This window comes from Heteronotia binoei, chromosome 5 (assembly GCF_032191835.1).
Source record: "Heteronotia binoei isolate CCM8104 ecotype False Entrance Well chromosome 5, APGP_CSIRO_Hbin_v1, whole genome shotgun sequence".
NCBI classification, from domain to species: Eukaryota; Metazoa; Chordata; class Lepidosauria; order Squamata; family Gekkonidae; genus Heteronotia; species Heteronotia binoei.
In genome coordinates this window covers 91,084,045-91,101,348 of record NC_083227.1, presented here as the reverse complement: position 1 = coordinate 91,101,348, position 17,304 = coordinate 91,084,045, and the positions used below count along the sequence as shown (strand labels likewise).

Sequence of the window (17,304 nt, the reverse complement as noted above, 5' to 3'; positions counted from 1 at the left end):
TGTTGGCTCTCTAAGGAGACAGCAAGGAGATGGAAAATTTGTAAAGCTTTTATAGCCTCTACCATGAGAACTCTTCACTTCTCATGAGACCCCTCTCTTTTCACATGCTTATCTCTGATAAATATCTTGCTTACTAATGTCACTTTGACATCTTTCTCACCACCTGCAAGTGCAAATGGACTCCCATGTTGGCTTATGTCCATCTCCCTTAGATCTCAGACTGTACTCAGATAAGGTCTGATGACAAATTTTTGCTATCCAAAGTTTCCCATCTTCAGTTAAGTAAAACATCTTTCTTGCCAATTTGTTTTTTCTCTTTGGAGATTCTCCTCAGATAAACCCTACTGCCCTGAAATCTCCTCTGGCAGCTAACGTCTACAAAACTTATAGGCTACAAGTGATTTTAAGTGTTTCAAACAATGCATTAATTAACCTGCACATTTTAAGAATTGTTTACATAAAGAGACCAATGTAGAATTTTTCTGTGACACTGTCCTTCAGTGATTTGTTTACTCCCCTTTTAAAGTAATCTGTACTTGTTGAGAGAAATTAATACATTGTGCTGAAACAATGATATCAACAGATGACTATCTAGCTGACAGGAATATATGTTAAAGTTGACTCTATTGATAGATAAGGGAAGTATTAAGCTGGCTAGACAGAATTGCTAAAACAATGGAAATGGCCAGGCTATTTTGTGAATGTATAGGTCAGGGGTGGGGAACCTCCGTCCTGAGGGCCGTATATGGCCCTCGAGGTCACTTGGTGTGGCCCTCAGGGATTGCTGGGCTGAACTGAGCCATGTGGCAGCCTCCCTGGGGCCTGGCTGGCCAGCGAGGATCGTGGGGCCCAGCTGCACTGTGCAGCAGCCTCCCCAGGGCCAGGCAGGAATCACAGGGCCCAGATGTACTGTGTGGTAGCCTCCCTGGGGCCTGGCTGGCCGGCCAGAATTGATCCGGGGCCTGGAAAAGTTACTGTCACAGTTCAGTTTGCACTTGATTATCCCAGATGGTGTGGTCTAATATGCTGCTGACTGTGTGACCTAATATGCTAATATTAGGGGATGTGGTCTAATATGCTACTGAGTTCCTGCTGGGCTTTTTCTACAAAAAAGCTCCAGACCTATGCATTTGCCAAGGGTGGTGGGCCGGGTGTGTGTGTGCCAGATTAGGCTCTCCCCACATGATTTCAAATAGAAAAACAATTACTTGCATTAATTTTGCTGGCCTGAATCATTCTTCCTCGGTGGAGCACTGTTTTTTAAGTTGATAATTTTTTATGGTCCACAAATGATGTTATAAATATCCATATGGCCCTTGGCAGAAAAAAGGTTCCCCACCCCTGGTATAGGGGAAAGTTGAGACTATTGCCCAAGAAAAAGGGGGGAAGTGTCATGACACAAGATGAAGTGCTGGGGTAAGGGGGGAAAAAAAGACTGAGTTAATCTGCTAGCTATAGCAAGTTACACTTCCCTATTTCATAAAACACAGGAATCTCGCCAGCTACTAACCGCAGACTGAGAGGGGAAGCTAAGGCCACCTCTGGTCAGACCAAGTGCACTTGCTTAATGAGAGCTTGAATATTATTCAGAAGTCTATGAATATGTAACCTGCTTATTTACATTTGCATGGGATGTATGTGAGGGCATATAATGGGTGGGCTGGGGGTCCATGATTTAGGCAGACAAAAAGATTGTGACTCTTAGTACCTGTTAGCCAATGGGGGAACAGAGAGGGATGGGTTCGTCAGGATAGAGATTATAAAATGATGTATGGAACAGGGAAAACTTTGAGCCATCCTATGACTCCCTTTAATGCGTAGTAAAGCTTATCCTTCTTTTCACTGAACAACAGAGTCCGTGTCTTTATTCTCTAGAAGACAAGGGGTAAAGCAGAGTGGCTGCTGAGACCCCTTTGGGGGTTTCTATTGTGGGACTCTTGAACAATTTCCCACACTTGTGACCATCACTACTGTGTTCTTGAAAAACAAATATTTAAACAAAACCATACTGTCTAAACCACAGGGTCTCATGATGTAGACCTAGTCAAGTTCTTTCCATCTAGTCAGGATCTTACAATTTTTCAGTATCAGTGATACAATAGGAACCATGAAAATATTGTTTGTAGTGACTTAAAAGAAATTAATCTCTCACAGCAGCCTTACCTGGGGAAACCTCTGGAACCTTCCTCCTTCCAAAATAGATGCACATAACTCAATGGTAATATAATATGAATCAATATAACAATTACAAACACGCCAGTTCAAAAGAAACTTGGCATACCTTGTTGTTTTATTTCTGCTTCTAAGAGAGACCATTTATCTGAAACAGGAATCTTCCCTAGACCAGCTTAGACTCTCTCCCCAGAATACTCTTGTCCTCTTCAATGCTTTCATTTCAAGGGTGGACAGCACTTTATTCCCCATCATTTACAGTCTGGGTAGGCAAAGCCAGTATGTGCTACCAAGTAATATAGTAAGTCAGTCACAATAACGAATATTACCATGTTACCTTTTATCAGTTACTCATACAGTGTATAAAAGCAAACAACTAAACTCTCCCCAAATATGAAAACTAGAAAACACTTCCTTAACAGCACCAATACCCAGTTGGCCTGTAGAACAACTTTTGGCCATTAGATGGTGCCAATATATATTACCAAAACCCTTATGCTTGGAAAGTAACAGGGAAAGGAAGAGGGATGGTTTTCACCCCCTCCACTATGTAGCAAAGGACTGGACTTTTTCAATCCTTTCCAGTCTGGATTTAGGCTAGGATATGGGACTGAAACAGCTGTGGTCACACTGTTAGATGACCCACACCAGGAGATGGTTGGGAGAATGTGACACTGCTGATCACTTGGACCTCTCAGTGGCTTTTGATACCATCAATCCTTCTGGATCACTTTTTAGAGCTGGAACTCGAAGGTACCATTTTGAGGTAGTTTTGGACCATATATGAAAGGTAGATTTCAGAAGGTGGTACTCAGGGGTCATTTTGTAGAAAAATAGGTGGCGGAGCTCATTTGCATAACTCATTAGCATATGCTGCCACCACCCTGCCAAAAGCAACCCAATGCAAGAAAGGAGAGCCCTGGGCGAACAAGGCCTGCTTAAGCTGACTAGAGATCCAGACAGCCCAAGCAGGCCTTGCTCGCCTGGGGCTCTCCTGGGCTGCCCGCCCCCCCCCCCCCCAGTCAAAAGGCCAGCAAGTCACATAAGAAATGGAGAAAGGGTGGCATGGGCTTCTCCAGGGGTTAATGAGGACTTCCGGGGGTGTGGCAAAACCCCTGGTGGCTCTCCTAATCCAGGGATTGTTATGCAGCTGCACCTATTATTCAATTGACAAGGTAGATGGGGAAGAAGAGGGGGAACCCTCAGAAAGGTTCAGGAGTTGTGCTCCTGTGAGCTCCTGCTGAATCCGAGGCCTGGTGGTACTGGAGGACTACTGCTCAGCTCCTTGGCTTTTGAGCTTTGTAGTCTTACAGAGTCCCATCTTACTCCCTATGCTCCTTAACAACAACATGAAGCTAGTGGGAGAGGTCATCTAGACAACTGACTCAGCTCAATCTCAAGTTTCCCGTTGATCCCAGGGATGTTGTAGAATCCCTGAATGGTGCCTGGAGACAGTTCAATAAGATAGAAGTGCTGCTGCTGAGTGGGAGGACTGACCTGAAAACTGAGGTGTCTCCTGTTCTGAAGGAAGTTGCATACACAGAAATGAAGGATGCCTGTAGCTTGGGGATTACAGTGGATTGTATCACCATAGATGTGGTGCCATGGTCGAATCACTTTTCCTTGAAGTCCCAGTTATACACTCCTGGTCCTCCCTGTTTAGGCAGTGAGCGTATTTATGCTCATCCGCAGAGTCTGATGGACCCTACTGCATTCCAGAGGACTCTGTGGGATCTGACTCCCCCTGGCAGCCCGTTAGATGACCTAGTGGAAGACTGGCATGTACATCTTTCTAAGGTCATCAACGTGGCCGCCCCCCGGTGCCCTCTTCGTCCTCGTGATTACTCAGCTCCCTGGCACTCCATAGAGCTGAGAGAAATGAAGCGAGAACTAAGATGGCTAGAGAGAGTGTGGCAAAGAGTTCGTGATGAGGCTACGAGAGCATCTTATAGGTCCTTTGTTCAGACCTATGAGATGGCCATGAAGGCCGCTAAGAATGAGTTCTATGTGGCCTCCATTGCATCTGCAAAATTGCACCTGGCTCAATTATTTAGATTAATTTGGTCTTTGACTTCTTTGCCTCATGCAAATTCATGCAACAGTCACCCCCAGATTGGACTATTGTAACTCTTTCTATGTGGGGTTACCCTTGACTCTGCTCCAGAGACTCCAGTGGGTGCAGAAGGCAGCAGCCCAGTTTTTAGCATTGAGGCCTTTACAGGCGCGAAGTATCCAGTTCTGTGTGAACTGCACTGGCTACCCCTTGAGTATCGGATCCGTTTAAAGGTGTTGGTCCTTACCTTTAAGGCCTTTTACGATCTGGGGCCTGCATATCTTTGGGACCGCCTCTCCTTATATGAGCCCCCCCAGGTCCTGAGGACAGCTGCACAACATCTTCTCGTGATCCCTGGGCCTAAGGACATCCGACTGGCTTCAACAAGGGCCAGGATCTTTTTGGTCTGGGCCCCTACTGGTGGAATGAGCTCTCACTTGTTGCCAATGATGTGGATCATGGTTTTTGTCAATTCTGTAATTATGAGATTATCTAGTTTTGATGTAGTTTGTTTGATGTTTTTGTAAGGTTTCTTAATGTTGTAAGCACCCAGAGCCCGCTTGCAGGATAGGGCGGGTATAAATAGAAAAATTAAATTAAATTATTGGACCCACCTTATAAATCTAAAATAATAAATAAGTAAATAACTGCTGGACAAGCAGGTGGCAGCTATGACCAGGAGTGCCTTTTACATGCTTCAGCTTGTTAGATAGCTGCAGCCTTTCCTGGGCAAAAAAAAGAAAATCTGGCCACTGTGGTGCATCCTCGGTTAAATTTAGATTAGATTATCGTAATGTACTCTATGTGGGACTCTCCTTGAAAGTGTTCAGAAACTTCAGTTGATACAGAATGCTGCAGCCAGGCTATTGACGGGGTAGGTCACAGGAAGCATATCATTCCTGTCTTGGTCCATCTGCACTGGCTCCCAATCTGTTTCTAGGACCAATTCAAGGTGCTGGTGTTGATCTCTAAAGTCCTGTACAATCTAGGGCCAACATACTTTAAGGACCACCTACTCACATATGAATATACCTGACCATCTTCTCACATACAGTTATGTTTTGAGCCTACTTGGTTATGATACCAAGACTGTGGAACTCCCTCCACAGGGATATTCATCTATCTCCTTCCAATCACTGTCTCCTGCCTGTACAAGAAGACTTGTTACGTCTACATTCCCTCAATGATCCCTCATTTCTACCTTGTGGTTTCATTGGTGCTTGTGTGTTTTTATATTGATAGTTTTTGTTTCAACTCATGTAATGATGTATTTTTATACTGCTCTGTTTTTAGTTGTTAGCCAACTTGGTGGCCTTGATTAGGCTGAAGGACAAGATGTGAATCTTGTGATAAAGGTGTCTTGCCTAAGCAATGAAGTATCTTTCTGTGCCTGCTACTCATTTTGGTCCAAATCCTAGAATTGTGATAAGTAATGAAGAATCCAGTCTGAGAACCTGGAAGAAAATGTACCAACTAACCAACCCCCCCCCCTCCACTGTAAGTTGATCCCATAATTACCTGTTCCCTAGTCAGGTGTTTTGGCCAACTAAGTCACTGTGCCATGATTCTTTATGCAATTTATCCTTCCAAACACCTTCCTAAACAGGATTTCTATATCTCCATCAGAAACTCTTGTAAGGCAGTGAGTGATGTTAAAATGCTGGAAAACTGTTAAAAGGTTCTACTGCAATTTGATATTACTCATTGTCTACTCCCACAGCCTATCTGATGTTTCCATCAGTTTCATTTGAAATAGTATTCTCCTCTGGGGCAAACATTATTTTTTTGTATTTGTGTGTGTGTGCACGCACACCTGGAAGTCATGTCGACCTCTGGTGACTGACCCCTTGCTGTGGGCCTGGAGGATATTCAGGGAGGTGGCTGAATAAGCCTGCTGCTACTTCTCAACTGGGTATTGCAAAGACAGTCTCCCATCCAAGTATTAACCACAGCCAACCTTGCTTAGCTTCCAAGATCAAGCTTGTCTGGGTTATCCCAATCAAGGCAGGTAAACATTCTTTAGATTTTCTCTTATGCCATCATGCTCCCTTTTAAAAATACAATGTAGAAGAAGAAGAAGAAGAAGACTGCAGATTTATACCCCGCCCTTCTCTCTGAATCAGAGACTCAGAGTGGCTTACAATCTCCTATATCTTCTCCCCCCACAACAGACACCCTGTGAGGTGGGTGGAGCTAAGAGGGCTCTCACAGCAGCTGCCCTTTCAAGGACAACCTCTGCCAGAGCTATGGCTAACTCAAGGCCATTCCAGCAGGTGCAGGTGGAGGAGTGGGGAATCAAACCCGGTTCTCCCAGATAAGAGTCCACGTACTTAACCACTACACCAGACGGGCTCTCACAATTTGCTCTATGAAATCTGTGTAGCTGACATTTGTTGTTTAGTGCCTCTCTAACCCTTTCTCTTTCTCAACAACACTGACATATATTGAACTCTTCTGAGCCCTCTGGCCCTGATGATTTGAGTCACACTAACTATACATTCAATAGAATGTCACCTGCTGCACATGTGCTCTGTATCTTTCAAAAATGTTGAGAGTGAGCTGCTTAACGTATAAGAGATTATTTGAAACATAGTACTGCTGACAGGATTCTGGACAAACAAATTTACTTGCCTTGGTCTTGGTTGTTGTTGTACCTTACTCAATGGATAAACTTATGTCCAACTTGCAGGAGCTTACAATCTAATTACGTAAACATAATGCAGAGCAAGTAACATGGAAGTACATCTGTTCTCTTCCTGTTATAAAGAAGTTTCAAAAACATTTTGTTCTTGGTTAAACTGACGATTTTAATTTTGTTTCAAGATTAATTAGCTTTACACAGTCACATATATCAAACAGTTGTTTATACAGAAGAGGATTTTATAATAAAATGTGCATTTTTGCAAAGATCTAGCTTTCCCCCCATTCATACTGGCCATACATTTTAGAATGCTATAAGCTGTTTAGATGGAAGAGTAACTTTCTGATGTCAACTGAATGTAGAACAAAAAAAAAATCTGTATGTTCTTTGAAGAAACAAAGAGATGTATAAATACTCTCACCACATCCAGATGAAATGCAGCTGTTCCCCTTATGGGTCAAGTTGCTAAAAAAAAAAGTGATGCTGCATGTTTAAACAGAAATTGTCCACAGAATCCATCCTTCCAATGCCACTAAGAAATCCTTCAGTCTCTAGAACAGTTTCACATTTTTAAATAAGCTTCCATTTTAAATCAATGAATAGACAAATAGACAGAGGAACAGATGTGGTGTTGTTAAAAAGATCAAGGCATACAGGGGATAAGGACGCAAAATGGCCTGATGGCATTTGCATTGCTGGAATGATAACATCTGTCATTTCATTTGCAAAACCAGATTCACAGAGCTGCTAAAGAATTCACTGTGAGCTCTATTTTTTACAGCTTGTTTGCCTTCATACTTAGTATATTCCTTGGTCACAAAAAGAAACACACTATATTAATAATTAAAAACAAAGCTTGACAAATTCATCCTTTGTCAGCCACTCAGCAGAAGCATCTATTTCTACAACCATGTCAAAGTTGGCATGCACAACCAAATTTGTGACTTGAGAATATGAGTTGAACAGCTTCAGGAAATTTCAGGACTGGCTTGAAATGTTGTGGGCCAGCAATAGAGATTCTGGCACCTGACTGCTTTGTTGAGCATCCAGCAAGAAAACCCATGATTCTTGACAGCAGTGGAGAAAATTCAGGATAGGTTATTATGTTAAGGTTATTTCTCTCATTTGTTCAAAGGCAGGGCTATAGAAATAGGTAAATCTTTAAGTGGTCTGCAGGTGGAGCACCATCCAATTTTAAGATGCAGTAGAAGATCATAGAGAAAGAAAAGAGAGAAGCCAAAGTGTAGAGCAGACAAGACTAGGACTGGGATATTATTCCCTCAGGGCCACTCAAAGACCTGCCGAATTTACATAGTTTTGTCTGTGAAAACAGAAGCAGTAGCCTGCTCTGGATGATTCCTTCACTGTCAGAGAATGGGTGTACGGGGGGGGGGGGGAGATTGTCTAGCTCTGAGGAAGGTCAGTTTTTGACAATACTGTTAAAAATCTAGATTAGAGACTACCACTCTTAATCACTAGACCACACTGGCTCATGTGCTACGATCTCTTTGGGACTGGGTATAAACATCAAGGGATCTCAGTTCTGCAATTGGGGGGGGGGGGAAGGGTGATGTGTACTTTTATAAATAGATGGATTGATTTTTAAAAAATCCTTTGTTATGAAATACAATTATTATGACAAAACTATACAAGTAATACATTCAGTTGTCATGGCAATACTTTTTAAAAGCTGACATACTGTGAGTGTCCAAAGTACTTCACAAAACATCATTTCAGTAACTGAAATTTCAGCCAGGGATAATATGACAAAGTATAATTTAGAATCCTGATCCTGCTCAGTCACATGGCTTGACCTAAACTTGAAATGAAAATTAAAAAGAGTCTGATTTTCAATTTGGAAAAAGCTTACTTTGCAAATTGTGAAACAGTAACTGAGAGAACAAACCTAAGCAGGACTACTCAGAATTAAATCTCATATTATTCAACGTGCCTCAAAGGAAAGTGCTGCTAGGATTTTAACTAGAGTAATGTATACTTGTGAGAGAACCACGTTTCAAAAATTAGAGATAGTTTATAAATATTATATACAAAGCTAATTATTTTTGGTCTGACTATACTGGTCTGTCCTCATAATTCCTGAGAATTCTTTATAAGCAGTAGAAAAGAATCAAGAAAGTTCCTCAAGTCTTTTCAATTTCTTTTAAAACACTGTTTCATTAAAAGTTTAGGTATCTTTGTGATGTAAATTCTGCAATGTATACTGGAAAAAGTTATGTTTGTTCATGCATATACTGCAATTTCCTTTTACAGTTAAGTCTTCTGTGGCCAAAAACTCCCACCTGTCTCTGCACTCTCTCAGGTAAATTTTATGTTCACATGAGGAAACATTTATTTATTTATTTATGGGATTTATATCCTGCCAAGGCAGGCTCAGAGCAGTTAACAGCATAAAAACAAATATGCTAATCAATTAAAAACCTAAAATCAACAGACCAATAAATCACAAATTCACAACATTAGTTAAGAACAAGATGGCTATAATCTATTAATCTGCTCCAGGCATGCTAATCCAAACAAAGACAGGTCTGGTCAAAATCCAGCTAATATACAGCATACAGAAGGCGTGGCAGAATGTAGTCATTCAGATATAATAGTATTAATGTCATAATGGATCACATGGATTAAATCTAAAACAAAATCAGCTGATACTCCATGTGATTTGAAGTTGGAACAAAGCCAGATATGTATTTGGTCCAATTGGACAATACAGACCATGCCCTTTAGCAATTACATATGTGGGGTTATATATAATGTAACATTTGCATGTCCCAAAGGGAGGGGAGAGCTTATTCCCTCCATTGCTTACCCATATTGCAATTCAAAGTAATGAGAAAAACCTCAAGTATCTACCTACCATTTCTTTCTTCCAAGTTTTACACAGAAGAGAAATCTTAATAGCTTTGGTACTTTTAACAGGAGAACATAATTAATTTTCTTCAAAGCAGGATAATATATTGATTACACAACCAATATGAAAGCTTAAATCTGTTTCCAACCTGACTAAAGTAGCATAAAATGTTTTAACCTGATTTATTTGCCCTCAGGTCTGATTTTGAAACATAACTTGGAGCTGTCCAAGGTTTCTACGAATTCTTAGGTCACACTGCCTTGCTGCAGCCTTCATTATATATCTCTATTCAAAACTGAACTCCTACTTGATTCATTTACTTCATATACAGCTCACATTTCTTGCTGAGACCGAAAAATTACCAAAAAAGCAATCTGGAAACATTCTTTATTCAACACACTAAATATAAGTTGCTTCTACTCCAGAGCAGACATCTGCCTAGGCAGCAACAAAGCAATCACCTCTCTATGCCCCACACTGCCCATTGATCTGAAGTACACTATTTTAGGGGGGGAAATTACCCATTGATTCACATGTCATGGTAGCAATTGGAGAAACAACGTCCCAGTGCTCAATTGGAGGAATAAGTTTATCTTCATGGAGTATTAGGAAACTTACAATGTCACTTGAAGCAAAGTTATACCCTCTAAGCCCATGAAAGTCAATGGGTTAAGAAGGTTATCTCTGGGAGCCCCTTCTAATGTGCATTTTCATTTAAGCTCATTAACTGACAAGGTCTGCATCTGAAGTGGTAATGAATAGAATGTTTCACTTTGTGCCAATATCTAAAGCCGCATTTCAGCAATTGACACACTGAAAAAAATTCTACTGTGTAAGTTAGACAAACAGGGTATATCTACTAAGGAAAATCGCGTATACATACAATCATGATTTCACTAGACAAGTCAGGAATAAGACTCATAAAAACAAATGTATTGTACTAATCCCCTGTGTGACTTCTGTGTAGAAAAAAAATAGTGCAGCTTAATGCAAGGAATATGCACAGAGCTTGTGGTGCTCTCCCTCCATCTAGTGGTAATTCTACAAAAGACAGGCTGATGAAATTATTGCTGAGTGAGGTCTTTTTGGTCAGTCCCTTTAGGTGACACTTTCAAGTTTTCTCTGTCAGCAAGGTTCTTGAAAAAGAAGCTATCAGTATACCAAAAGTCAAATGCCTGCTCAAATTACATAGCAGTGCAGATATCTCAAATTAAATCAACCATCACTGACATTGCCAGAGCAAAGAAACATCTCTTACAAGTTTCTTTATAGTTGGTTCAGTGCAGCCAACTTTAGTTTATCTGCCATAAAATGAACCTAGGTAAATGTTTTGTACCTATAAGTGCGTAACATTCTAAATCAGTGCTTACAAAAAGTATGAAAAGATTATGCCCAAAGCACAATCCTGAGCATCTTAAATGTGTGATTAACAACAAAATCCTTAGTAACCTACCCAAGGAAAAAGAACCTTTCAGCCAGCCATTTGGGTGTACAAGCAGACAGCTAACATACAGAGACATGCATATATACCCTGAGTTTCAAACCGTAAGTAGTTGTGCTTCAGGAGACTTCTGTCACTGGCCTACTCACTGGTTTGCTAAGAACAAATTCTTCTGTAAACAAGTATATGGCCTATATAGTAGACATGCATGCCAAAGGCACAAACTCATCTACTTAAATTAAAAGGAAGAAGGGTCTCTGACATGTGATGAAATATTACCATAGATATGGTAAGATATTAAAGAATCCAAATGCCTTTAAATTGCACTGCTTTTTCCCAAATTAACTCATGCATTAAAGCCTTTGCACTTTGCTAAATGTCCTCTGAAATGTTTCCTTAGGAATCCTGTAATGAAAAGAATCTTGCATAGTTGGGTTGCTGAAGAAAAGCAAGACAGATTTTTTTTAATTTTTTTTTGCCCTTCTGGGTTACTATATGTCACTGTAATCTCTTGTACTGTACAAAGAAGAGAAAGAACAAACAGATCTGACATTAAAGGTAAAATGTCTTAATAAGGCTTTGTGTTTGTTTAAAGTATCATTTTAAAATTAGTAATTTAAAAAGGTCTCTTGTATAAAATCAAGAGCATTTGCTATTTGTACAGAAGATCCACCTCTATGCCAATGGTCATGGCAGATTCTGTTAAAAGCAGAGCAACTTCAGCACCAAGACTGAATCTTCTGCAACTCCTTCCATCCATCACTAATATAAAGTGGAGTCTATTTGTTTTCCACCAAGCAGAGATACTTAGAAGGAGATGCACGTGGAGCTCAAAGTTACTTGGATAAACTTCCAGAACCTCCTCATCAAAACAGTACAAATCTTTAACCAAAGTCTTGACAGTGTTCTGCCCGTCTTGGGAACCACTCTGCCTATCTATTCAGAACCAAATACAGACCTATCTAACATGACTTTTAAGACTTTTGCAACAACAGAGTACATATCAAAAGACTTGTATTAAAATCATTTTTATACAAGCGATAAATAGCTTAAAATAAGCACATATAAAAATAAATGATCTACTCTCCAAAGTAAAAAAGCATATATAGCTTCTGAAAGCACTTTGCAGCAGTAAAGCCACTTAGTTATATCTTTGGGATGAGAGCACAGCATATCTTTTTGCAATGCAGCTTTTCCATTGGCAGGAGTAGACAACTTTGGACTGTAGAATTAATTTATTCTTATTGCTCCCTTGCTGAGTCTTCCATGTATAACATACAAATATTTGCAACATGTCTTCCTATGATGATTGGTGAAAAACCCAAGACTCTCCTGGCTCCTCCTAGAATTTTTGACTCTAGAATAAAACAAAATTGAGGAAAGATATAGAAATAAGAAGCTAAACTGAGACAGTAACAATAATGGCATTTTGTTTCAATAAATTATACTTCATAAAAACAACATCCTGAAATTCTGTCACAGGAGAATTGTTTTGTTCAATGTTGTATCCCAAGCAATAGGAGGAACTGTGATTTGTACAGCAGACTTAAGATCAATGGATCTTTTTCTATCAGGAATTATATTACAGGTGCTTCTTTTACTTAAGTCTACGATTAGATAGCAATGACAACTTATCTCTAGAGCTCTGGCACTAAACAAGGAAAGGAACAGTATAGTAAAGCAATCTTCATACGGTATATTGGTATATTTTGGCTTGGTTTGGCTTTTGCAGCAGTTTTGCTTTCTCAGGAATGAATACATGAATGTTTCATTTCCAGCATCAAAAAAAAGATGATGATATTGGATTTATATCCCGCCCTCCACTCCGAAGAGTCTCAGAGAGGTTCACAATCTCCTTTACCTTCCTCCCCCACAACAGACACCCTGTGAGGTGGATGGGGCTGAGAGAGCTCTCACAGCAGTTGCCTTTCAAGGACAACCACTGCCAGAGCTATGGCTGACCCAAGGCCATTCCAGCAGCTGCAAGTGCAGGAGTGGGGAATCAAACCTGGTTCTCCCAGATAAGAGTCCGCACACTTAACCACTACACCAAAAAGAAAATAGAACAAAACACAGGACCAAAGAGAAATAAATACAAATACACAACTGATGAGATTAATATCACATTTGCAAAGAATCACAAGATGAGACCCCAACAAAATAATAATAATAATAATAATAATAATAATAATAATAATAATAATAATAATAATAATAATAATAATAATAATAATAATACTTTTTATTTATATCCCGCCCTCCCTGCAAGCAGGCTCAGGGCGGCTCACAACATGTAAATGCAGTGTACAATAAAACCATATACATAATTACAATTTCAGTTATAAAATCAACCTTAAAATCATTAAAATTACAATAGGATTAAGATTATGGTGCTATAGTTAAGATCTTCCATAAAATCCAGTGACTGAAGCATAAAATATATCCAGCAGGACCTTCTTGGCTCGGTATTAAGTGAAGGCCATTTTAAAGAGGTGGGTCTTACAGGCCCTGCAAATATGGTCTAAACATCGCAGGGCCCGTACCTCCTCCAGAAGTTGGTTCCACAGCAGGGGAGCCGCTATGGAGAAGGCCCAATCCCGGGTGGACTTCAATCTGGCCTCCCTTGGCCCAGGGATATTCAGCTGGTTCTTTCCAGCTGACTTCAGCGCTCTCGGGGGTTCATACGGGGAGAGACGGTCAATTTGTAACTTTATCAGTTTTGCACTAGAAACTAGGGGTGTGCATTCGGTTCGGCCGAACGGAATCAACTGCTGAATCACCTCTGATTCAGCTGTATACGTAATCGCATACAGCCAATTCCAATTGGGGCCCATTATGCGGGAGCTGAGTATGGAAAGTCAATGGAAAAGGCAGGAAAGGAGCTTCTGCAGCCTCAGGGGAGCTGCTTACCTCCTTTCCCGCCTTTGGTAGCCTTTTCCCGCCTCTCCCATAGCCTCCCTGGGATCAGGGAGGGGGAAGAGGAGCCCCAGCAACCAATCCAAAGCATGCATTTGCAATATGCATCGCAAATGCATGTTTTGCAGGGCTGTTGTGTAGCTGATCCTCCAGCCATCAGCAGCATTGTTGTTCTTTTGATCTTTTGCTTACTTGGGTATCCAAGTAAGCACTGTTGTCTGGCCAATCACAGAGCAGTGCTATTTTTTGAAACTGCTCTCTGTAGGGTCAGAGAACCTTTTTAAGGAGTCTGCCTGGCTGGACTCCTCCATTGCTGCTGTGTTAGTGTGTGTTGGTGTGAGAGAGAGATTGTGCTATGCTGGCCCTTGGCCTCAGCTGCTGCTGCTCTCCCTCAGCCTTACCAGACTTGCCTGGAGTAGAGAAGATGTCTAAGGTAAGACAGTCTTGGGGTTCTTGTATTTATTTTAGTTGGTAAAAGGACTTTTTAAGACTCAGAGTCCCTTTACTTATCCAGATCTGGGTGGTGGAACTAGCTTATTTGGAGTTAGGGTTCGGAGGTTCTGCTGGAGGAAGGGGCCTGGGGTGGGGAAGTTTTTGCCAATTTGCCCATATCTTACTTTAGTGAGAGGACTTTTAAAAGTGCAGTGTCCTTTTATTTTTCCTGATTTGGGTGGCTTGGATTTCTTGGGGTTAGGGTGAAGGGGTTTTTTTGGGCAGGGAGGGGTTGGGAAAGTTCCTGTATTGTTAAAAGTTAAGTTTTTTACTGTTTTAAAAGGATTCTGTGTTTGATTTGTTGCTGCTGTGTTGTGTTGCTGCTGTTCCTTTTCTCTTCTGGTTCTGGTTCTTTGGGGGCGGGTGCTGTTTGGTCTAATTTTCATTCTTTAAAAGGCCACTTTTTTAACAGTTGAGTTTGTGTTGGCCTTCTGTTTGGATCTATTCTCTTTTGCTGCAGGTTTTGCATCCTCCTGTCCTGTTGTTCCTTTTCCTGGTTCTGGTTTTGGTGGTGGGGGGTGTCATTGACTGATCTGGCCTGAGGTTTCTTATTGGTGAAAAGGCCACTTTTTGAACAGTTGAGTTGCTTGGCCTTTTCTGATTGTGATGGGGTTTTTTTTTGGGGGGGGGGGGTAGGTGGGTGGGTTAAAAGTTAAGATTCTTTTTGTCACATTTTGGTTTTTTTAAATTACCTCTGGTTGGTGTGGGGGTTGGTGAGGGTGTGTGTGGGCTGGGTCACTTTCATGTTTTTATGGAGTTATTTTTGGAGTCTGAGTGTGCTTTCGGTTTGGCTAGGGCCACTAAATAGGTTGCCCCACTAATAAGGGTGTTTTTAGGGATTATGTTTTTGAAATTAAAAAAAAATTATCCAGTTTAGGGCTTTATCTACTTTCAAAATTCAAGTAGGGCAGATAGGGGTGATTTAAAAAGATTTTAGGTTTCTCATAAAAGACAGCATGACTACTAGCCCACATCAGGCTCCCTTTTAAAGAGACTAGGGTTGCAGTGCATCTGGCTTTCAGCCACTGAAAGCTGGTGCATCCTTAGATTTCCATAGGGTAAACCACAGCTTCTCTCAAGTTATAGGGGAAACCTGATTTCTAATTTGCAAGGAAATCAGGTTTGTCCCAGGATCTAGTTAGGAGAAGTTTAACTAGGAGGATATAACAAGGATTGCCTTCATCTCAAGGTAGCCTTTTAAAAACTGCAGCCAGTTGGAGGCAGGATCACCTAGTCTCCTAAACTTTACTGGACTACTACTACCCCAACCCAAAGAGGGACAGGTTAGGGACCAAAAAAACAAACAAGTTTTGGTGGGAGGGTTTTTAAAAAGAAGTCAGGGCACCTGTTGGTTCAGGGTACAGTGTAGTGAGTTAGGTTTGTAAAAAAAACCCCACTCTCAGTTTAGGTTGTGTGAGACTGGCCAAGGGTGACATGAGTGACAGGCAGCAGAACAGGGGCCCTGGGGGCAAGGCCAAGGAGAAGACTAGGGGGGTGGAGGTGAGGGGGAGGACCCGGGTCTCCCCCCCAACCTGTGCGTACGGCCACTCCACATCCGCCTACCAGCACTCTGACCTCTGGCTGGAGTGTGATGAAGAAGGCCCACCTTGGGCCCTTCATCGAGGCTGCTGCTGGGGCGCCCCCAGCAGATGTGCCATTAGGTGCTGGCACTGAGCAGGGGTCTGCTGCTCAGGCAGTCTCTCCTCCAGCTGATGTTGCTCGACCTCAGCAACCGGAGGAGGGGCAGCAAGAGCAGCCCTCCTTGGAGATGAGCTTTGGGGACAGTTTTCTGTCCAAAACGATCACCCCAAGGAGAGTGCAGAGTGTTGTGCAGGAGCTGGAGGAGAAGGTGGTTGAGGAGGACCAGCCCCCTTCTTCGGTTCCTTTGGGCACCAGCAATCCTTCAGGGGATGGCCAGGAGGTACCGCTGGAATGGGACCCCCTGGCCCAATCTTTTTGGGACTTGGGGGGGTTTGTAGGGGAGAGTCCCCTGCAAATTTGGGGGCTTTCCCTCAAACCCCCTCCCCTCCAGGCGGCTTCAAATATACCCTATTTGCCATTGATTTCAATGGCCCATAGGGTATAGTGGGGCCGTATATTCGGGAATAGCTGCGCATCTACTGCATATGCGGCTATTCCGACTACGAAATTCAGAAGTATATGGGGATTCCGTATTTTTTCCCCCCGTATACTTCCAAATTTCTTTTTTCTTTTTTGTGCACATCCCTACTAGAAACTTTCAGGCATAAGGACAGTCCATCATGAAATGTAAATGGCTATGGGAAGCAACTGTCTCTCCACTGAAATTCACTCTGAATAGTAGCAGGAGAAAATGAATCCAATGGTCCCTAAATGAATTTCAGGGTAATCCTAAAAGTTACTCTAGTCTAATCCCATTGAAATCAATGGTCTCAGACTGCACAGATTACACTGTTTGTGTATTTACAGAAGTAGTTGTTATCTGTCCAATATGGTGTATCACTCCAAGTTCTGACTCTAGAAGCAAAGGTTGAGAAAACTGAAGGTACTGGCTCTCATTATTTGGCAATTTTCTTCATATGTTATAGTCATGTAATCTCTTGTGCATTTATTTTTATATTGGCAATACAAAATTTTCTTGGTCCTTTCTTCTGTTTTTTTCTCTTCTGTTTTGTAGTCATCTCTAGTATTGCCAAACAGAAAAATGAATTTACCAAAATTATCACTACGTCTTAGGACAT

The 17,304-nt window shown here is 41.5% G+C and overlaps 1 protein-coding gene across 2 annotated transcripts in view; it reads right to left on the bottom strand.

The window, feature by feature from the left end:
* Positions 1-10,709: 10,709 nt before the first annotated feature.
* The window catches only part of CARD19 (caspase recruitment domain family member 19), a 57,535-nt gene continuing 50,940 nt past the window's right edge, over positions 10,710-17,304 (bottom strand). Inside the window, exon 6 of one of the 2 annotated variants that reach the window (XM_060239810.1) lies at positions 10,710-12,533. In XM_060239810.1, the coding sequence (XP_060095793.1) occupies positions 12,418-12,533 (116 nt within the window). In that variant the 3' untranslated portion in view covers positions 10,710-12,417. The remainder of the gene's footprint in view (positions 12,534-17,304) is intronic. The other variant, XM_060239811.1, reaches the window with a different exon arrangement.